This window comes from Dromaius novaehollandiae, chromosome 23 (genome assembly GCF_036370855.1).
Source record: "Dromaius novaehollandiae isolate bDroNov1 chromosome 23, bDroNov1.hap1, whole genome shotgun sequence".
NCBI classification, from domain to species: Eukaryota; Metazoa; Chordata; class Aves; order Casuariiformes; family Dromaiidae; genus Dromaius; species Dromaius novaehollandiae.
This window is the reverse complement of record NC_088120.1, coordinates 7,719,425-7,741,663: the sequence shown is the minus strand read 5'-3', so window position 1 is coordinate 7,741,663 and position 22,239 is coordinate 7,719,425. Positions and strand designations below refer to the sequence as shown.

The 22,239-nt window shown below is 45.3% G+C and overlaps 1 protein-coding gene across 2 annotated transcripts in view; it reads left to right on the top strand.

The window, feature by feature from the left end:
- The window catches only part of MAN1C1 (mannosidase alpha class 1C member 1), a 65,779-nt gene extending 43,764 nt beyond the window's left edge, over window positions 1-22,015 (top strand). The window contains exons 4-13 of one of the 2 annotated variants that reach the window (XM_064525070.1): window positions 1,563-1,678; window positions 3,694-3,774; window positions 6,261-6,355; window positions 10,458-10,581; window positions 13,099-13,192; window positions 16,769-16,884; window positions 17,038-17,257; window positions 19,422-19,594; window positions 20,425-20,540; window positions 21,208-22,015. In XM_064525070.1, the coding sequence (XP_064381140.1) occupies window positions 1,563-1,678; window positions 3,694-3,774; window positions 6,261-6,355; window positions 10,458-10,581; window positions 13,099-13,192; window positions 16,769-16,884; window positions 17,038-17,257; window positions 19,422-19,594; window positions 20,425-20,540; window positions 21,208-21,331 (1,259 nt within the window). In that variant the 3' untranslated portion in view covers window positions 21,332-22,015. Of the gene's footprint in view, window positions 1-1,562; window positions 1,679-3,693; window positions 3,775-6,260; window positions 6,356-10,457; window positions 10,582-13,098; window positions 13,193-16,768; window positions 16,885-17,037; window positions 17,258-18,131; window positions 19,276-19,421; window positions 19,595-20,424; window positions 20,541-21,207 lie in introns of those variants that run through there. The other variant, XM_064525071.1, reaches the window with a different exon arrangement.
- Window positions 22,016-22,239: the final 224 nt, after the last annotated feature.

Genomic DNA, 22,239 nt, shown 5'->3' with positions numbered 1-22,239 from the left:
TTAAAGTCGGTCAGTAAGAAGACAGAACTGACTTGAGCCAAATAGAAATACATTTCAGGAAGCCCCTGGGCATAAGCACTGTGTGAGAGTCTCTGGTTGCACTGGAGAGGGAAATGATATGGACAGACTGGTACAAGCAGCTTCTGCATCTGCAGATGCAAAACTTGAACCTCATCCAAACATCTTTGCGGCCAGGAAGTCCACGAGGTCTGACTGTCAGGGAGTGGGTAGGAAAGTGGCTGCAACAGAGCAATGTGTGTGGGTGGGAGCCTACAGGTGCATGTTGCTGATGGCGATATAACAACAATTTCACACCTAAGTCCCTGTTGCCTTACGTATGCAGAGAGATGATGGAGAAGCTTCTGTTTGTCTGCATTCTCCAAGTGAGGATCTGTATTTACTGAGTTACCCAGGAAAGCGATGGCCTTGGTAGTTAAAGCCCAAAGGGTGTTGAATTGTGATGTGCTTCATATCCCTTGCCTTTCAGTGCTAGGAATACTTTTAGGAAACCATCACAAGAAAAAAAAACTCCAGCACTGCAATGTTCCAAAAGCAGGGTTGTTAACATTGTTTGCAGTTCTAGTTTCATTTAATCTCAACTGCTACAAGATGGTCTGTCTATACACCCTGTATAGCTTTCTCGTCCCAGCATGGCGTGCCATGTCATTCTGTCTCATTGGAAGCTTTCCTGCAGTCCATTTGCTTGAGAAAAAGCCTGGCATGCTTTTGGTATGCCTTTTTTTTAACATGGATGATATGGTAGTTCCAAATACTTAGTTGGCATTTGCTTGGTATGCATGTGTCCCATTGCCATCTGCTGGAGAATGGCGAGCATGCTCATGGGGCCCATTTGTTCTGTTAGCCAAAGCAAGGGATCTGTCTCCAAAATCACCCTCTCCCCATTTTCAAGATTTATTGACACTAGTTTCTGGTCTATCTGATGCTGTGTTTTGTGTATATGTTGGTAATGGGAAACCCTGAGTCACGACATGGTGCAAAATTACTCTGTGCCCCAGATAACAAATACTGCATCAGGACAGAATGATCAGCCTCCTGTCTTGAATGCTCTTGCACGATAAAAACATAATTCTCTGCCGTCACTTAGAAGAGGGCTATGCTTGTAACCGGATTAGAGAGAGACTGAGTTTGGGTTTGCAGCTGAACAAAGATTAGGGCTGGAATCTCCTTAACGACTTTGGCTAAGACAAGAACTGGAAAACAAGGCCAAGATTTGCAGTCATGACTAGTGATTTAAAGTGTGGACCTTGAGCTGTTCCATGGGGGTATTTTTTCCAAACAGCATCAGGCCTTTGAAAATTGGGCCTCTCTAAAGCAACCCATTGTGGGCAGCTGAGCTCACTAGTCCCATTAGAAGATCTCGGCCTAGATTGTGGCCAAGATCATCTTGCTGCATCCCATGCAGACATCCCCAGCATTGAGGCTGGAAGCTGCTGCCTGTCCCATTCACTCCAGACTGGAATGGGGCAAATGAAACTAACACAGATTGGCTAGAAGAGAAGGCACGAACGAGGCTTCATCATGTTGTTCTCTTTGCAATGCAGGAGGCCTTCGAGGAGCTACGGTGGTGGATGCCTTAGATACTCTGTACATCATGGAACTTGAGGAGGAATTCCAAGAAGCAAAGAAGTGGGTGGAGAGGAGTTTTGACTTGAATGTGGTGAGTCAGTTGCTGGAAATGCCTGCCTGTGTCACGGAAATGCCTGCCTGTGTCACAGAAATGCTCCCTCTGGGTTTGGCCAGTTCTGATCACAGAGTCTTCTCTTAGAATCATTTGAGGAGGGGAAATAGGGAGTCTGCAAGGGAAGAAACGACTCAACTTGCTGTTAGGGTTTTTTTAAGGCTGAAGAGACTATTGAGGTTCAGCCCATCTGCTTATACATGGCTAAGCGTTCCAGCCAGGGGCCCCCAGATGAGACTCACAGTGTCTAACTGAAAATGTAGTTCAGTGTTTAAATGCTTTTTGTGTTTTAGTCTGGGTTTTAAAAATAATTCTAATTATTAGGTACTCCAAGGAAGTTTTGTTCATCAAAGAGCAAATTGTGCTTTGTATCAGTTAAATAGCTGTATGTGATAATGCAAATTTTCTTTTTACATGTTTATAGATTAAGGCTGTAATCACTAATCCCCTTGACTGGATCCTCTGTTGGTATCACCTTCAATGGGTCTTCTGCACTGGGAGAGAGGTGCCTTGACAGCAAAGTGGGGGAACATATTGAGCTCAGATTTGGGTGGAAGAGCATCATTTTTGAAAATGGCTAGTCCTGCTCACTCTCCATGCCCTTCGAACGTCTGCTAGCCACATTCTTTTAGAGCTAGTGTCAGATTTGCTGGGGCCCTGAGCAGTGCAGGCTGCTGTCCCTCATCCCACTCTCTGGCTGGGGCCCCTTGCTGTTGTGCTGACTACTAGCGTCCAAGCCAGCTCTGTGCTTCTTGTGGGAGAGCGGATGGGATCACATCAGTGGCATAGGGAGAATGTTAAAAGCCGAGTGCTGTTCAAACTTTTATTTTTTTAATGCCAGCCTAGTTGTCTGTTGTGAAAAATGGTTCTCCCCATGGGAACAATGCATGCAGCTGCCTTTATAGAAAAGCATCATTTGTGAGGGCACGACTGGCATTCAAATATTCATAAAAGGAAGACCACATCTGATAAATTTGGTGAATGCTCTCAGTACATTACTGAATCGATAAACAAGGGACAAAATCAACTGGGAGATAATTTATCCGGATTTCATAAAAGCTTTTAATCTTGGCCTGCAGAATAGATTGATCTGCAAAGACAAGAATGAATGCTATGGATTGATCGGTGGAGTCAGAAAGCACAGCAGAGGGAGAGCAAGCAGGAAATTAATTAAAAATTGGCTATGTAGGAAGAACTCTGATAGTCTGGAAGAGCGAGACAGGGACCCACAAACTCTGGGTGCACTGCTCTGTCTCATGCCATTTCAGTCTTCATCTGGAGAGCTGGAGAAAGGACTTACTCTGATTGGTAACCCGCAGATTATTTGGAAAGGACAGACTTGTGTGGAGGTTAAAGTGCCCCTTCCTTTGCCCTACTTGCTGAAAGCACTGTGTCAGCAGAAGACCTTCCTGGTCTGCGGCTTTATGTGTTTGCATGAGGGTAGGAATCATTTGTCATGCAGATTCACCAGCCAGAAGCATGTTTTTTTGTAAAAGCACATTTTGAATGCAATCGTTTTGACATTTGCTGATCATCAGCTGAGTAGCTAGAGCAGAACTTGTTCCAGGTGAGTGAGTTCTTGAGCGATTCAGTGAACCAGATCCATCTGTGTCTGCTGTCTTTGGTGGTGGGGCACATGGACATCCCTCAGTTTGTCTCTCAGTAAACATGCCCATGACAGGCACCCCTTAGGCTGCGATGCTCTCTGAGCCTGCAAGCTGAGATGAGTCCTCGAATGGCAGAAAGCATCTTCCAAGACTTCTTGTCAGCTGGTGATAAATGGGCAGTTGGGGGGTTTCTCTTCCCTTCAGGGTCCAGCAGATAGAGCAGTATTGCTGTAGAGCAAATAAAGTGCTTTGAGATCTCAGATGGAAAGCTGCATTACACTGTAGGTGAGGACTGGAAGACTTAAGTATCTGCCTACAAGCCATTCCCCTTAGCTCCTATTTGTATGTGCAGACTTTGCAGTCAAGAATATCATTATGTATTTTCAGAATGGAGAAGCATCCTTGTTTGAGGTGAACATCCGCTATATTGGAGGACTGTTGGCCGCGTACTACTTAACTGGAGAAGAGGTTTGTTTCAGCAGCCCTGCATGTCTCTCACAGTCACCAATAATGAATTGAAAGGGTTCTCCAGCAGCTTTTCTCTGAGCATCAGATAATCCCTCCATAACAACAGGCTAACCCTATCATTTTTATGAATATCGAAATGCCACTAATGTTCTTTTAATTAAGTCTCGCATAATTACCTTGAACACACCATGCATGGCTCATCAGCAGAGATTTTTTCTCTGGTGGGCAATTCTAGCAAGACACGTTTTCAGTTGAATACATTGCTCCCCAGTGAAATGCCATTTGCAGTGATCTTTGTCTTTATACTTGCTACTTTGTGGTTAGTCTGTAGCCTAAACATAGGCAATATTTCATCAAACATCATTCCAGACTCTGCCCCTCTACTAAGGGGCGGCAACTGGTTAGTGACAAGTGCTCCAAGTTCTACCTGGACAGTTTTTCTGTAGCAGTGGTTTGTAAGATGAAGTGCCCTGGGGGTCAGGGGCACTTCTTTCTCTCCAGCGTACCAGAGGTTGGGGCTTAATGCCATAATCTGTTTTATAATATAACTGGACTGAAATTTTACAGCTGGCTGCAGAGAGAGATGAAGAGATTATTCCTCTGCCCTGGAAATCTTAGGCAAGCAGAAATTCTGATTTTGGGGGGAGTTTTGTGAGTGAAGGAACTGTAAGATTGTCTCTAAATGAGAGGTCAGCTCCCACCAACCATGGCTGAGTGCTGTCTACCATGGTAGGATGGGATAGCTCATCATTGCATAGTGGTACCATTGATCTGCAGACTCACAGGAGCTGCTCTGTTACGAAGGTTGCATTTTAAATGAGTTCCAGGAATGAGTTCCCTCTGTGCTTTGCCTCCAGGGAAAACCCTCAAAGACTCAGCGTCCCAACTCAGGGCCTGTCTCAGTCACAACTTTAGCAGGCTTCACATCAACAGATGAAAAAGAAACCATATGCAACCATAAAGCTTCAGTAATGACCCTTTAAAGTGGTGCAGTGATGCAGCAGCCAGGGCAGTGCCTGTCATATACCCAGTCGGTGTCACCAGGCTGAAATGCAAGAATTGAGGCCCTGTCTCTTGGCTCCTCTTTCTGAACCAAACCCACCTCCTTGTGAGTGTATCAAAGGCCTGCAAGCCCAAAGGAGAGCTCAGGTTTCCTCAGTGCTGTATTTTTAGAGCAATAAATTCCTGCTTTCTTAGAACTACTATGACAGCTTGGGCTGTATAGGGGGGCTAGAGGTAAAAGGCTTGTGCTTTATCTCATAAGTCACTTACAGGCTTCCCTTGATCAGGACTAATCTCTGGAGCAAAGATTAGTGCTTGTATCAGTTTGTCCCAAAATAATTGTGTATGGTAGCTTTGTGCTGCAAGCCACCATAAGCTATAATTTGATTTGAAAGCCCAAAACTGAGGCATTAAAAATGGAAAAGGAGCAGCTTAGACATGCAGTCTTTCCCAGGAAGGTTTCATCATTTCAAGTAAAATATTGTTTGTCGGAAATCATGCTTTTTGCAATAGGAGATAATACGAGCTAGGCAAACCAATGTCATAAATCTGACAAAATAGAAAAATTTCCTTTGATTTTAATTTAGCCATTTCACATTCCTGTGTCCTCTGCCACTTTGGGAAGAGAGAAGCATTTGTCCCCTAAAGGATACTCCTTGGATCAGTTCATATCAAACCAGAGAGACAAGGCAATGAGCAAGGCTTCTGCCAGCATTTGTAGCGGGCGACAAGATTTGAAGGGGAGACCTTTGGCTGCAGGAACTCATTTCTTGTTCAGCTGGTCAAAGGGGATGTACTAGTTCCTTGACCTTTAATCAGTCGTTGAGACAGCCGAGATCTGCAGGGAACAGGAAATTGGGGCTGTGCTGGTGATAGTCAAGCCCTGCATTGAGCTTCACTTGCTGATCCTGAGAGGTCCTTGGTTTCAAGAGAAGATCATTCAGAACAGGGTTGGTGCAGTCCCAAATTCTGAGCTTACCCTTGGGTGCAGGTTCAGTGGGCCCTATGAAGTCAGTGGGTGTAAGAACAACAGCTGGGGAAGGGTCCCACAAACCTGAACTGTAGCCGCTCTGTTTTCCTCAGCCTCAATGGTGGCTGAGTTCCAAACTCCTATGCTGGATGTGCATGGGCAGTAACAGAAACAGATCACTGAAATTTGCTACTGAGGCATTTGGGGTGTTCTGTGAGCTCGGCAGCTCTGGCTGATCTCATCCAGGTTCAGGGTTTGCCAGGAAACTTGGGACTGGCTTAGAGTAGATTTTTAGACACCATTCAGATGGATACCAAGGTTCACCATGACTTTTGGTCCAAATCCACCCAGGAGTGGATCGAGGGCAGCAGCATACCTGAAGTGACAGATTCTTATAGTGCAGTACTTTCATCTTTCTTTAATGCAATGCTTGAAAAAATGCATTTGAAAGAATCCAGTGTAACTATTACTTGCAAGCAGTCCATCAAATATTTATCCTCTCTTCTTTTAACAGGTGTTCAAGAGCAAAGCTCTGGAACTTGGAGAGAAACTTTTGCCAGCTTTTAACACCCCTACTGGTATCCCACGCGGCGTCATAAATCTGGGCAGGCAAGACACACATCCTTATGAGCATGTCATTTCATTACTGAATGTTTGCAAAAGACCAGGACCCAAGCAGGAACAGCAGCAGTTCCTCAGAGGTGCCCCCCTCTAGTGCAGATTCTTCGAGGTCATTTGTTTTGCCAGTCCAAACCCAAGAGGTACCTTGGCAGAGATTGCAGGTGACTCAAGTTAACCCCAGCTGTGTTTTATTAATTTTGGGCTATCCAGTTTCTTCCTCTACCTCTTGGCAGGGCTCCCTGCTGCAATAGCATTTTCCTCACTGTCATTTTCTTTGAAAGGATATTTGCAGTCTGCATGTAGCATGTGGCACGCTCTGTATTTTTGTAGTATGCCCAACTAGATGCATGGGGATTTATCCAGGCTCCGTACCTGGGGAACTGGGAAATAGATGGGATGGGACTGGCAGACAGGTTTGCAGCTAGAAAGGGGGGAGTGTGCAGATCCTCTGGTTTTCTGCCTGCTGGCAGTACTCAGCCACATGTGTATTCTTCACTTAGAATCGCAGTGTTTCATGTCAGGTAGGTGGTGTTCTCATGCTGCAGGGGAGCTTTGAGGCAGCTGGCTTAAATAACTTGCTGAAGGTCACTCAGCAGAGAGATGTGAACCTAGAAGCTGGACTCTCAGTCTCTGAATCTCACTATTAGATGGTGTTTCTGGCCAATAAGGGCTCATTGGTTCATTTTGATGAACAAACCAATCCCCCTGGGTAAAAACGGCATGCAGGCTGAAACGCAGACAGCAGGAATGTGGGTTAACAAAAGCCTTTCATCCTCACCGCTCGCAGCACTCGGAGCAGCAGCTGTGAAAATCTTCATTCATCTCTTAGCCCAAACGTCCTGTTTGGCTCCTGTCCTTGTGAAGCGCAAGACTGTCAAATGTTTGACTCAGGCCGATCCACTGCTCAAATATCACTGTCACCCTTCAGTTGTCTCATCTGCACATGATCCCGGTGAAAATTTGAACCACCACCACGACCACTTTAATTGTTTCTTTTTACAGAAGAGACATTCTGCTTCATCTGTGGCTGATAAAGGCTCAGCGTAGACTAACCTTTCACAGAAATGCCAAACCCTCCCCTGCCCTTTGTGAAGACAATCGAAACAGACTGTGCCTGCCTAGACATTCCCAAAATGTTTTGCTGATGACCTTGACTAAGAGCAAAGAAAACCAAAATAACACAAAGCCTGAAATCCAGAGCCCATATTACTGTTTGGAGCTCTGGCTTCAGAGCCATGATACAAATTCAGAAATTTGAAACAGACAAAAGCTGGCTTTGCATTAATTCTGAGTAGATGTTTTCGGGGACACAAGTAGAAAGACCCTCCCTTTGCTCTTCCTATAGCCAGCTGGCCTTATCTCTTCCTATCACCTTGCACCACCTTTTCCTCTTGTGTCCCCTCCACCGATGTGCTTCCTTGTGGCCTTCTGTTTTCACAAAGGCCCTCATATCATATCTCACGCAGGCTTGTTTTCCATCCTGCTGGTCCAACTGCCACATTTTCTGCTGGGTCCTACCATACACTGTCTTTTCAAGCTGTTTCTCTGTCCTCCCTACCTGCATGTTGTGCTGTGCTTTCTCTCCTGATGCCTCCTGGTCCTGGCCCCTGCCCCCTTCACATCTCCCCTAAACCCTCTGCACCTCCACATTCTTCCTCATCCTCCTCTCCTGGCCACCCCGTTGACTTGGCAGTGTTTTGCTGCTTTGGGCCTCTGTGAGGGAAGGAGATGAAACAGCCGCTTTCGGTCTATGCTTGCAGTGGACAATGATCTGCTGCAGTTGAGCAATCAAGATGCATTTATTTTGGGGACAAAGGCAGCTCTGGGCATTTTCCTTTGTCTTGAAAGCCAAGGTATTTTAAAGGTAGTTTCCTCTGAGATGTTAGAATACAGGGCAGATGTGAAGACCCAGTTTGTCCAGCCTGTAATGCTGAAAAAATGTTTTCCTGCAGGGGGTCAGTTCAGGCTGCTCTGTAACCCGGGGACACGTTGCAGACAGCCTGTTTCCGCCAGACCACCTCTCCCTGAGTTCCCTGCGATTTGTTTCCCCCCCCCCCCCGCAGGGCTTGGGTTCCCGGCAACACTGTCCTTGCAGGCAGTGGCTTGCCGCGTGTTTGGGACCAAAGTTCCCGGCGGGGCTGTGTCAGCTGCTGTGACCCCAGAGAGCCGCTGTCACAACAAACAGCCTCGTTTGGCTGCTTCCACCACACCTCATTTGAACTGGCTCAGAAGGCAGTTTCTGTTTGTGAGACTGTATTTGTTACTATGTCTCTCTGGTGCAGTAAATAGAGAGAAAGCAATTGACTCTTTGCAGACACAAGCACTCCATGGGGTTGTTTAGTGTGCCCATCTGCGGGCCAGCTACTGCCAGGTTTAATGCATGTGTCTAATGGGACATTAATACCACCCTCCGCCTGGTCGGACTGGAGAACCTGCCTTTCAGCCTGCACGGGGAGGTTTCTGCCATAAGCACTCGGTGTCGTCTGAGGTACCATTTTAGCTGCATGCCGCGTTGTCGAAGGGAAGGTTGGTGACACAGCCTCCTGACAGTTTGCAGGGAAGGCTGACATTTGGCAGTGACTGAGCAATTTGAAACAGCGTGAACATATTGCTTATCTAATGGCTCTTTTCGTCTGGAGGCAAAACAAACAGCTCTGGACCTGAAATGGTTTTCTGTATATCACATGGAAGGGAAACTTTTTTTTTCCCCCTTCAGGAAGATCATTAGTTTTAGCCTCCTGTAAACAACAGAAACCCTTTTCTTCAAATAGCCAAGCTTTCAGGCGCCATCTAGTGTCTCCTCCCCCATGACTGGAAATTTGCTACCTCCTCAGCATTGACCGCAAACACTGCTCATAAAGAGACATGAAAGTCAAAGTCATATCACTCCTGAAACAGCTCTGCCAAGCTTCCCTGGGCCAGCACCTGCAGAGGCTATTTTAGGACCAAGGCCTAAAGATATAGGGCACTTTTCCTGTCCGTGTAGATTTCAGAGAGGCACAGAGCTGTAATCTGCAGCAATGGGTCACAAGAGGGACGTGGTCAAATGTAAATGCAAATCCAAGAAGGAGGTGCATGAGGTTGTTAATGCTTGGAAGAGCCTTTGCCCTTTCATGTCCTTTGGTTAGATTTTTTCCAGGATAAAGGGGGAAATGATGCCCTCTTCACTCCCACAATCTGCTCCTTGCTTTGCTCCAAGGAGGATTTTTCTCCATCGCTGCACTTTGCATGAATTTGTCAGGGTGAGACATCAATAGCAGGGCTAGAGGGGGGGAAACAGAGGCTGAGAATGGATCCCAATAGGTCAAAAATAGGGGCGGAAGGCACTTCGTATAACTGACTTCTTCACACAGTCTTTGCCAGCTTCTGAAGCTTTGTCCTGGCTGGCCCACTGTGCCTGCAAGGCATGCAAGATGAGCACCAGTAGAGTGTTTTGAGAGTCAGATTTGACCTATGCAGATATCAGATTACCCATGGCTTTTTCATTAGTCAGGTTTGCCCGATGGCTTCTTTCCCCCAAGCGTTGATGTTGCCGTATGCTCTATCCCCCACCAACAGCCAAACACGTCTTGGGGATGTCAGTGCGATGTTTGCATAAAGAGTGTGAGATCTTGTTGGAATGAGGTGCTTAGGGACACTCTAGATTCTCCATAAAATAAGATTTCAGCCTCATTAGACTTGTGGAATGTTTGGAACACAAGAGTTCAGCTCAGGCTGTTTAGAGGCAGGTTTTGTCCCAAACTGTCTTATGTAGAGCAGCCTGTGAGTGTCCTTCCAAAGTCTGGTCTAAGCTGATCCGTTTGGGAGGGATTGCCCTCCAACAGCAACTGTAGTATGCAGGCCAGTACATGCAATCTGTGTAGCTGCCCTATCCTAAACAATCCCTTTTTAAAACTATTGTTCTATGCCACTGGAATTGTTCAGCATGAAAGAGTCCTAAACAATCTACGTATGCCCTTTATGTGGTCCCTGTTGACACCTGGTGTGCATTGCACGCACATAGCAAAGGCACGATCTGCACTGTGGCAATGGGGTGACCTCAGACTTTGCTTGCTTGGTGTAATGAAGGCTCCCTTTTCTCTCCTTGCAGCGGCATGAGTTGGAGTTGGGGTTGGGCATCTGCCGGAAGCAGCATCTTAGCAGAATTTGGTACCCTGCACTTAGAATTCCTGCACCTTTCGGAGCTCTCTGGCAACCCGGTGTTTGCAGAAAAGGCAAGTACTTCCCACCTCGGTCTTTACTGAATCGGTCTCTTCGTACTCTTGGGGTCAGAGCTGGAGCAGAGCAGCACTTTGGCCTGCCCACAGCAGGCAACATGGCAGCAAAGTGCCCTCTCTGCCCATTACCAGGACAACTCACCAGAGGAGAAGCCTTTCGGAGTGGGACATGTGTCCAGAAACCTGTCCCTTGCAGGCTGCAGATGTCACCAGGCCTTAGAGCATCCTATGCACCAGTCCAGTGAAAAGATCACAGCAACCTCCAACTGGAGGTCCTGTCATGCTGACTGGCCTCGGAAGGCAGATGCCCTGGTGTTTTCTCTGGCCATTTACACTTGCTTTAGCCCCTCCACCTCCCTCCCTCCATCGCTGGCAGCAGCATGGGAGATGGGGATGTTTTCGCGATGTCTCGGTGATGTGAAGTTGTAGTAAAAACCTACTAGACGCAAAGGCACAGGCAAAGTAATCCATCTGTTGGATGCAGGCTGCAAAGATAATTGTTAATTCTGATATCCTAATAGTATTGTCTTGTACTTGCAGACCTTTCCACTCTAAACAGGCATTAAATGTTATGTTCCAGCCAGCAAGATTTCTGCTGAGGTTTCTCGTGTAGGAACGGCCTGACAGTTGACATATTGGATTCCTTTTGTGTAACTTGTAACTGAAAATCTGTTAATATTTCACATTACGTTGAGCTCCTTTTTCTCTTCTTCTTCTTCTTTTTTTTAAACAAGTGATCTTGTAGTGCATGTGAGACCAATTTAATAAACATGCTGTTGGATACCAGCAAATCATTAGCTTCCACCGCACGTCCCTGAGGAACCAGCTTTGAGGGAGACAAATTGTTCCAGTTAGAATCTGAACTGCCTCCGTGAGCCCAAAGGAAATGGGGCCAGTCCAGAGCCCCACAATGGGGTGAAAACAAACAGTAGTTCTGAGATTACCAGTAAAAGGCTCAAAATGGTCCTTTGCTAGGGTACTGGTCTGTCAGTTGTCACTGAAACAAGAAGAGAATTTGCAGAAGAGAAGGGAAGAAAGAAAGAAGAAGCTACAAGAGCAAAACACAGAGAATAGGATGAAGCATGTGGAAAGCAAAAGGCTGGGGTGAGCAAGGAAAATGTCACAGAGGAGTGAGCAGGAGGGAACAGCAGAGGGTAAAGGGAAACTAGAAACCCAGGAGACTCTGTAGGGAAGATAAAGCAAGACTGGCAATTTGAAATAAAAAAGACAAGCTAATGATTCTTGATGATGATGATGAATTACTCAGAGCAGGGAGTGGGGAGCTGAGAAGAGACTGGTAGAGAGAAAGGGTTGTGGGAAAAAAAAAAGCGTGGGAAAGAAATGAAAGAGAGATGAGCACTGAAAACACAAGCAAGAAGATACAACATTGCAAGCCAGAATTGCATCCATATTCTATGTTCAAATTGTGCCATTTTGAGCCAGGGACAAGCCTCTATCCCCAAGGTAACATGTTTTCATCTCAGACTCATAAGCCAGCTAAAGGATAAGGGCAGAACCTTTCTAATGGACTCTCCTGAGCTGAGCATGCCTCATGTGAGCCGCAGAAAATGTATCGCATTCATCCTGATACCCTCTGAGATAGAAAATGTGGGATGATAGGGGCTCAAACAGCCCATCTTATGGGAAATGACATCAGAGGAACAGATCAACTCATTAGCTTGCAGCTTGGGACTTGCGTGATTTTAGCAGGAATAAAGTCCATCTGTGTCTTTTATTCAAACATGTCATTAATATGCCATGCTACTAAACTTCAGTAAATATTATGCAGCCTGACGACTTACTTGGAAGCACTGACTTAAGCCTGTAGCCAGCTTTTGGCGTACAAATTGTCTAATTTTATAAAAGGTTTAGAGTGTATTAGCTGCTCTGTAGGTTATAATAGAATATTTATGCTGCATACCATTTAACTTCATCCCTTATGGGAAAGGCCTATTGGATTTAATGGGAGTGAAACCAAGGGAGGTTTTAGAGAATAAGTAAATCTGTTCTAGCATATTAAAGGAGCTGTCTGTTGTTGAATTAAAGGCCCCAATTCATCAGGTTAAGTGAGCACATGGTGAATTTAAGTGCCATGTGAGTCACTCATCCCTGCCACTCCTTTCCCTTTGGATCATGGAAAAAAACACCCTCTACCTCTCATGCATTTCCACCCAGATCCCAAATCCTCAGGATTCCTTCTGGACCATTGTCAGGGAATTATTTCCACCGCTTTCTGAATTGGGGCCTTGTGGGGTTTTCAGAACCATTTCGAAAAACCCACAGAACTGGATAAAGACTGTGCTGAGGATCCAGGAGGAAAGTTCCTCCATCACAGACTCTTCCTTGGAGAGCCATGTTACTGGCTTCCACTTGTGTGATGATTCACAACATTACAGGCTGCTGTACTTGTTCAGCTAGGCATCAAAACTGAGGAGTCAGTCGTCAGTGACAGAACAAAACTGCCACCCTTATCAGCAGAGAAGTAACACGGTTCTTGTGTCTCATCCCTCATAGGTGACGAACATCCGCAAAGTCCTGAACAGAGTTGAGAAGCCGCAGGGCCTATATCCAAACTTCCTCAGCCCGGTGACGGGCAACTGGGTGCAGCGTAAGTATCAGTCTGCATTGAGTCCTGCCTGGAGCATTTCAGCCTTTCCATTATTCTTTGGGAAGAGATAGCAACTGTCAGAGCAGTAAGCCAAGGAAATGTCTTGTCAGGCAGCCTGTTATACATGTGATTAGATAACGCGACTCGATTTGGAAGATGCAATATAATCACCATACGCTTATTCCATCAGCCTTGTTTCCAGCTGAGTGTCTCACCTGCAGAATGAGAATTAGAGCCTCTCCTGCATGGGGGGGATAATGGTACATGGTTCATCACATAGATATTAGAAATCAGCCTCCCTCTTTAAGACCTTATCCTGCAGTCTTCATATAGCCCACGGGCCTCCTTGGGAGTTGCACATGAAGGCTGTGAGCAGAAGCCATATGAGATTTGCTTCCTAAGTTTGATGTATCAAATAGGGATCCATTTGGAGAGGCAGTGGGCTTGCAGAGTTTCAGATCCCCCAGGATCTAGGCACTCTCTCGTGTGAGTTCGTGTACCTGCCGCTATGGTACCTGTGGCATAGTGCAACATGGTGCAACAAGGGTGAGGCAAGGGTCTGTACTTCTCTCCTGTAGCAGTGCAATGCTGGCCAGCAATGAAGAAACAGGCAGCAGAACAGATACCACTCTAAAATGGAACAGGAAGCAATAGCCAGAAAAGGGCTCGAAGAGCAAGGAAATGTTAGAAACAGTGTTTCCAGGGAGAGATTTTCTTTTCCTGCTTTACCCACTCAGCTGCTGCTTTGCCCAGAGAAGAGACTGTACCCCTCTTTGTGTGCCACCCAAGGGCAAGATCTTGCTCTCTGGTAGGAGCATGTAATGCTGCCTCTGCTAGTCTGCCCCAGATCTGTGACCTTAGCTTTCCCCGTTAGAGGTTTGCTTATTTTGGCAAGGGATGTTGCTGGATTTCATGTTTCTCTTTCAAAGGAAATAAAAGTTTCTCTTTTAGCAGAAGCTGTTCTTAATCTGTCAGTGAATTACATTTATATTGTTTAAGCAGGTTTGTTTGAATCATTGCATTATTTTCTGTCCCTGTGTCTTGCTGCACTGTTGGGTCTCCTAGACCTCTCTAGACCTTTCTAACTACTGTATTAATAGCTCTGATTATAACTGACAGGCAGTTGCATGGCTGCCATCACCTGAGACATTGGGAGAGCACTAGCTGTGAGCAATCCCTGACCTTTGACTGCCACATCAGCACCAATAATGGTGATTGACAGGGCTTGGCTTGAAAATTGTCCCAACACAGCATCTTGGATAATTCCAGTTGTCCCATTAAACCAGAGCTGTTCCTTGGTGCTGTGAGAAAAGAAGATAGGCTTCCATGTTTGTCCCGTTAATTGACTTTCCAAGTTATCTAGTCCCTTTGTTGGTTCATCTTCCCCTCTGCTTTTGTCTCTGCAGAGTTGTTGCAATATGTTCCACTTGAAAAGTTAATCTCCCCTCCCCAATGTACCCCTGAGATGCCATTTTCTTTAGGCTGTTCCCAGCTGGCAGCCACACTGCACATTTTCCCAGACACAAGCATTATTCCTACCTACTCCTTGGTGTTGCGAAGAGATGAAGTTCCAGTCTTTCAGTTCTGTTGCTGCTATAGCTGATTGTTACTGAATCTTTGGGAAACTTAAGAGCTGTGCTCTTAATTCAGATGGTTAAAATACTCAGCTTCATACTCACTGTTAATCTCTTCTGCCACTAATTTAATTCTATTTATATCCACAAATTTGACTTCATTGTACTGACCTGCTCCCACCCTTTGCTGACATATAGAGGGGCTTGTTGCTGGGTCTCAGAGCTTATTAAAAGTAGCATCTCATTAGTTCTTTTGGGATAGGGCGATTTATTAAAAAGGACTATAGATATCCTCTCTCCTAGACTTACACATCATAAGGGCAGTCCATGGCACAGACTTCTGCCAGTTGCTCATTTTCTGACCTTGTGGTCTGAATCCATATTCCAGTGAGGCAAAATGCTGATCAGCATCTTCTGCATCTCCCATACTGCTAGCGAGAAATAGATTAGGACCAAGGCAAGGAGGCAGCTGCCGCCTGCTACAGGGATGTTCCCAGTAGGTGCCAGGCTCTCATTTTCTCTCTTGCCATTAAAGCTCTTTGCGGGAAGCTGTTTTTCTTGGAATTGCTGTGATTTTCTTAAAAGGTACGTCTTGGACCTGGCTAAATGAGCACATCTTCTAATGAAGAGGCAATGCTGTACCTCTCCTGAGTGCAGTTGTTACCTTTAGAGAATTAAAGCACAATCCCCTGCTGAAATAAAAGATTTGTTTATGCAAAGTGCCTAGGAGGTGAATGCTGGCAAAGTCATGCCATATGGAATGCAATTATGTACCAGAGCTCCTGCTTTGGTGATTTTATGAATGACATACTTAGGATCACAGAGCTTCTCTTTAAAGACAGACTGTGCAGCCGGTGTTTGTAAATAGTCTGTCCTCTTTTTCTCTGAATTCATACATCTAATCTTGTTGTTTTGCTGTGGATTATTCTGTGGATCACTGGACACACTGTATCAGGGATATTTGCTCTTCAGGTCAGGAAAATGTGTGTCTGTTGATCTCTCCCATTGGTAGGATTTAGCACTTAGAATAAGCCTCAGGACTTTATATATGTACATTGAAAGGGAAAATAAAAATCTGAAAAGCTACTCCAAAAACCCTGCTGCATCTGCTTACATTTAAAATGAGGAAGCATGCAGATGCAGAGGTAGACACTTTTAATTAATAGGGATGGTTCAGTCCATGGTGGGTAATTTGTCTTGCTCCTATAAAAAGGGGAGTTCTTGGCTGCTTCACAGAATTAGTGCTGCTTTTCCCCCTGTGGTATAGTTTAAAGATATAAATCCATCCAGTAGTTCTCCCCAGGCAGAAACCTGCAGCTGTCATGCCCGTTTCACAGTGCAATTCCTTAGCATCCTCTTCTCCAGTAAGGTCAAAGCATTGTGTACTCTGAACAGATAGCCTTGAAAATCTGATTTCTCCAGAAGAAGATATTCAGTGCACATCCTTGCACCTGACTTTATCATGTTAATATGCCAACAACCCCAGCCTTTCCCAGGACACAGTCCCACCATGAGCCAGGAATACAAATGGCAGGAGTTAGAGGTCCCTATAGCAGTCCCTTGCCGGCAGCTCTGTCTGATCCCACATACATTTTTCCTTTCCTGAGGCAGCAAGACAGGGCCCAGTGGCTTCATATAGGTAGAGATCTGTCAATACCTGGCGTTGCTCTCAGTTTATTAGGCTGGGATTTATGATGGTTGCTTCATAAACATGAAGCACATTCAAGTTGCAGTATAAGTGACTGTTGCAAAATAAGACCTCTGAATAGTTTTGGTAAGGGATACTGATGCTTTGTAAAATGACAGAACGTTTTTCTTCTGATTGCACTTTCCACCTTTCTTCCTTTTTAAAAAAGAAAATGCTGCAAGCTCTCCCCAGGAAACTGGAAAGAGAGAGGAGAGAACAAGGGCATTAAATAGGACATGGCTGTTTGCTCTTTGTAAAGTGACTGCTCATTGTATATTATGAACCTGATGTTCTTTTTTGACTTTCCTATTACAGACCACGTCTCCATTGGGGGGCTTGGGGACAGCTTTTATGAATATCTCATCAAATCTTGGCTGATGTCAGACAAGAAAGACTCTGAAGCTAAAAAGATGTATGACGATGCACTAGAGGTAAGGAGCGAGTTTCTGCTCTCTATTTCTTGTGGGAGACATTGTTCACTGGAATGTTTCAGGCAAAGGTATGCTAGCTCTTTGGGTTTGTTTGGTATTCACTCCCCACCCTGTCCACTAAATATCCTGAGATCCTAATTTTCATCCCTTTAGGCAATAGAAAAGCATTTGGTCAAAAAGTCTGCTGGAGGATTGACCTACATAGCTGAATGGAGGGGTGGCGTCTTGGATCACAAAATGGGCCACTTGGCTTGCTTCTCCGGGGGCATGATAGCACTTGGAGCCGAACACGCTGGAGAAGGAAGGAAGCAACATTACATGGATCTAGCTGCAGAAATAACAAACACATGTCACGAGTCTTATGCACGCTCAGGTAAACCTGGTGGGCTGCCTAGGAAACACTAGTAGGGGAGAGTCTACAGCCTTAGCAGACTCAGCTCTTGTGTGGCAGAGGATTGTAGCAGGGTGTTTTGTGCTTCAGCAGCATCTTCATCCCTGCGTGTGACATTCACTTGTCTTCTCTGGGATATATAGAAGGGAGGGCAGTAACAGGTTTCCTGTTTTATATAACAGACAGCTGGAGCAGAGGGACAGGCAGATGTTAACTGCTGTGGCAGAGCTGGGAAATGAACCCTGAACTGAATCCTAATCCTGCATCCCAATCATAGAGCTAGCCTTCTGCCAACCAGGGTGGAGTTTGAGTCTGTGCTTTCACATCCTGTGCAGACAAAAAGGGGAGATTAACAGTGATTCATTGTAGGATGTCCCACTATATGGAGTAGAGCAGCTGAGAAGCCAGAGAGTGTTGGGAGACCTGTAGCTGCTGCTGCCAAAGTAGTAACATGACTCCCAACCTCTTCCAGATATCTAAGCAGAGGCTGGCTAAGGCCAGTAGAATTTGTTTCCCTACCCAGTGTGCTTTTCAGTCAGGCTTTGGGAGAGAAGTGACTGATGAGGAATGAGAGATTGGTTCTCTGCCTGCAGCGCTTTCAGTAAGATAAGCCTGCTTTGGACGCTGCTCCTTTCTTTGTAGGCATCTGTAGCTCCTCAGAGCCTGCAGGCAGCAAAGCAGCAGTGTGCTCTCTAGGACCTTGTCAAGCACGTCTGTCTGCACTAACTGTTCCCAAAGATTGTTTCACACCTCAGCCACATCGGCAAGCCCATATTGGCAGCTGGCATCCAGCATGTTTGCCTAATAAACTTCAAGCTAAACTGAAATCATATTTGCAAATAACTCTTTTTTCCAGCACTTACAGAACTGAAACAAGCCATCCGAACTAATAACCCTCTGGCTGTGAGTGCCTGGAGCCAATTTTCACCTTCAGCAATATCCATCAGCATAGAAAGGACAGTAGCAAGTCTGCCCACAATGGTTACAGAGCTGTCATTTCAGCAAGCTCATTGTTTTGCAGAGAATGGCTGTGCATGTCACCCTGGCTGTCAGCAAACAATACAGCTAGCAAACACCATAAGCTCCCTGCGCAGACAGGAGGGCCTAGGGAAGGTATGCAAAATATTTAGAGAAATGAAATTAATACCTTAAACACAGCCTTGTGGTGAACACGTGGGTGCTGCAAGAGAAACCTGATGTGGCATGATCACAAGCAACCTCTATGCTCAGTTTCCCTGTTGCTCAGATAAGGAGAGATCCCTGTGTTTTAAGTAGGGATCTCAGTGCTAGTGGATACTTGCAAGAGATTGAGATCCTCATGAAAGGGACACTCAAAAAGACCAAGGTACTCTTAATTTTTTGATTGTAAAATATCAGTGAAACCAGTTCAGCTTTTGCCATCATCCTGATGTCCTCTGTTTCAAAGAGGCTGGTTGTGGAAAAGGCAAAGTAAGTGGTTGCAGGTCCCAGGTACCTCTTCTTACAGCCTCCCTGCTCTGGTCCAGTCATGCTGGCTCAATCTGGTATATTCACCAATTGTGAAACAGAGATGTTCCTGCCTGGGAGCAGCGTACCAATCTCTCTGTGACGGCGAGGTCAGACGCCTGCCTAGATTTTCCTTTGAATGTGTTTTCTCTTTGAGGCTTTAGGACAGGATCTGCCTCTCTGTTCTTTCTCACTTGGGTCCTGAGGTTAGCTTCAGTGACAAACTCTGCTCTCAGGATCAGGTGCAGTGCAATTCCTAGGACCAAATCCCAGCCCAGCAAAAGTCTTAGGACATGGGAGAGATTTGTACCTGGTTCCTCCACACTCAGATCTGGTCCAAGTATTTGTTTTGTCAGTGCACAGTAGTGTCAGTATGCACCCTCAGAAACACTTTATCCTCACCTAGATAGTAACCAGAAATATCACAGTATGAGCAAAACCTGGGGAAGGCAGTGAGGAAAGCTCATGCACTTTGTAGAGTTGCCCATATCTTGATGTGAGCTCTGAGGCTGATGTGCTACAGACATGACTGATCTGCTCGTCTGACCTCACACGAGCCTCAGTTAAATGTCTGATGTCTGAGCAGCATAAAAACACCTACACAGCCTGTTTGCTTGCATTCTCCCCAAACTGATCATTACATGCGTGTGATTTTGTCTAGATACCAAACTTGGCCCTGAAGCCTTTCGCTTTGACACTGGAACTGAAGCCATGGCAACCAGACTCAGCGAGCGCTACTATATCCTACGCCCAGAAGTGGTAGAAAGCTACATGTACATGTGGCGACTGACGCACGATCCCAAGTACAGGCAGTGGGGCTGGGAGGCTGTGAAGGTACGGTTGGAAAACATGCAGTAATAACTGTTAGAGGCTGCTGGATTCATGCAAGAATCTTTTCTTCAGTCAAGAAAAAGAACAGAAAGGATTTAAATTGCATTGATCACTAAGACACATTAGCAACAGTGCAGAAATATACAGAACAGCTCAATTTAGTGTGGCTTCTCTGCTGATCATGGTAAATATTGTCTTCTCCCTTTTGGTCTAGAATCAATCAGTCAATCAAAACTGTAGAGGTTTGTGGAGAGGAGTGCTGCAGACAGTGAAACCTGCTATTAATGTAACAGTCCTGCATAAAAAGGAGTCAATCTTGTACTTGAAATATGTGGACTGCTCAGAATCACTGGTTTGTAGTTGGCCAGGAAAAATGAGCAAGCCTGGCTTTGCCCTTCATCCTGTATTCTTCCTGCAAAAACCTCCCAGCCAGCAAGTTGCTCACCTCTGTCTTTCCAGCTAATACAACAGCCATTTGGCTGCCCCCCACCCCATCCTAGCAGGGACTGCATTTCAGTGGCAGAACTGTCATTCGTCTAGTGCCCTGGAAAAGAGACTCTGCAAACAGCTAGAGTTGCCACTTGAGACCTATTGTTGCTATGTGTGTAACATCAAGGTCAATCAATCAACCAACTTAGGCAGTCTATGTTTCTCTTGCTATTTCATTAGAACTAGCTTTATTCCTGCAGTAACCACCATTCTCTTCAGTGAGAGAAAGAAGCTACTATAAACCTGGAATTTGATTTGTAAAGCTGACTTGCAATGTGACTGATGATGATTAATGAGTTACTTCATGCTACTGTACGTTACTGAGACTTCTTTTCCTTTCTTAGGCCCTGGAAAAACACTGCAGAGTAGAAGCTGGTTTTTCTGGCATCCGAGATGTTTACACCACAACCCCAACCCATGACAACATGCAACAGAGTTTTTTCCTCGCAGAGACTCTGAAGTAAGTCTAGTATCACAGAAGCCTTTCAGAATAGCATAATTCCTGCATCATCAACACTTTTGATGTTGTACATCTTTCTGCATAATAAGTCTCTATTGTGAAGTCTTTTATCCTCTGCAGGGCAGATTGGGCAAGATTATAGGTGCTGCAAAGCTTTAGTAACTTCTTCCTGCAGAACCACTGCTGTTATAGGCGCTCTCTAGGTTTCTGCTTATACACTGGATTTAAAGGATTCTTCCTGCAATCCAGAGCTGCTCTAAGTAAGTGGGAGGCACAGCTGACCCCTCTGCCAGGTTAATGCACTGAACAAAGAGGAGGCATGAATATGGCAGGAATGTGCTTCTCAGCTGGTGTTCAGCTGATCTCATCCGTGGTGCAAATCTGCCTTTGCTGGTAGCTTGAGCTAATGTCTGTGGGGTGGCTGAGGGCAGGCGCACATCCCGTTCTGCCGCCCTTGCTCCAGGGATGGTAGCTTCCAGCAGAAGAGTGAGGCAGGGAATGTATCAACCATCGTAAACCACGACAGCTGAGTCCAGTGGCAGCCCCCATCAGAATCCTGCTGACTGTTTTTTTGTGCATGCTTGGAATCCCATTTGAGCTTCCTATAAACTCCCCTGTGTCTGTCTTCTCCCCTGCACCCCCTGCCCACCCTTGCCTTTGGCTCCAGGTACCTCTATCTTCTGTTCTGTGAAGACGATGTGCTGTCCCTGGACGACTGGGTGTTCAACACAGAGGCTCACCCCCTGCCAGTCAACCACACGAACTTTAAAGCTAAAGCAAATGTGCAGTAGTGAGGCCATTGCCCAGCACCCTGCTTCTGCAGCGTCGGCGGGTTACTGCATTTCCTTTCCATTAAAGGAATTCGTGTTGTTCCTAAAATGGTATTTTGGGGCACTAGTCCAATTCCGGACAGTATTATATCGGGGAGATGAAACCGTGACATAAGCACCTTCTTTTCCTCTGTGAGGAGCTCTATTAGCCTGAAAATGAGATGTTTATTCTGGGCCATATTGTACACAATTCATAGACATTCCTTTATACAGAGAATTTATATGAAATCCACTGACTTTGCTCTATAGTGGCCAAAGGATTGGAAGTTTGCCATAAAATAGACTTCCCCCCACACATACACATCCTTCCTTTCATTTTTTTTTTGTTTTTGCCTTTTATATGCTGTTGGATTTTATCACCTTTCTAATTAACAGTTTTCAATATACTGTGCTTTCTAGGTGGTGTCAAAATTGTAACTAAATCAAAACCTGTCTGCAAAATTCTTGATCCTAACGTATTTTTATATCATTTTTCTGTGCTCTTAAATCACATTTACCATACATCACATCTCATTTAACTTTCCTTTATACTTTTTGTGTTTTTCTACTTTTATTTGGAACTAAATGTTATCAGTCACTTGTAATAATTTCACTGCTGTAATAGTCAAATCTGTGAAATGGAATAAAAGTCTTGTAAAATAAAAAGCATGTTTGGGTTGATCCTGCTTTAAAGCCATCTGTCAGAGACTTGTTACATCATGCTTGGAATGACTAGGTGACAATACGGGTTGATTTCAAGAATGTTTCACAATAGATGTTGATTTCCAGAGTTATCTAGTCAGTGTATGGACAGTAATTCCAGTCTGCACCAGTTCTTTTAAATTGCTTGTTCGCTGTCTGATACAGGTTAGCAGGAGTTCTACTAAACA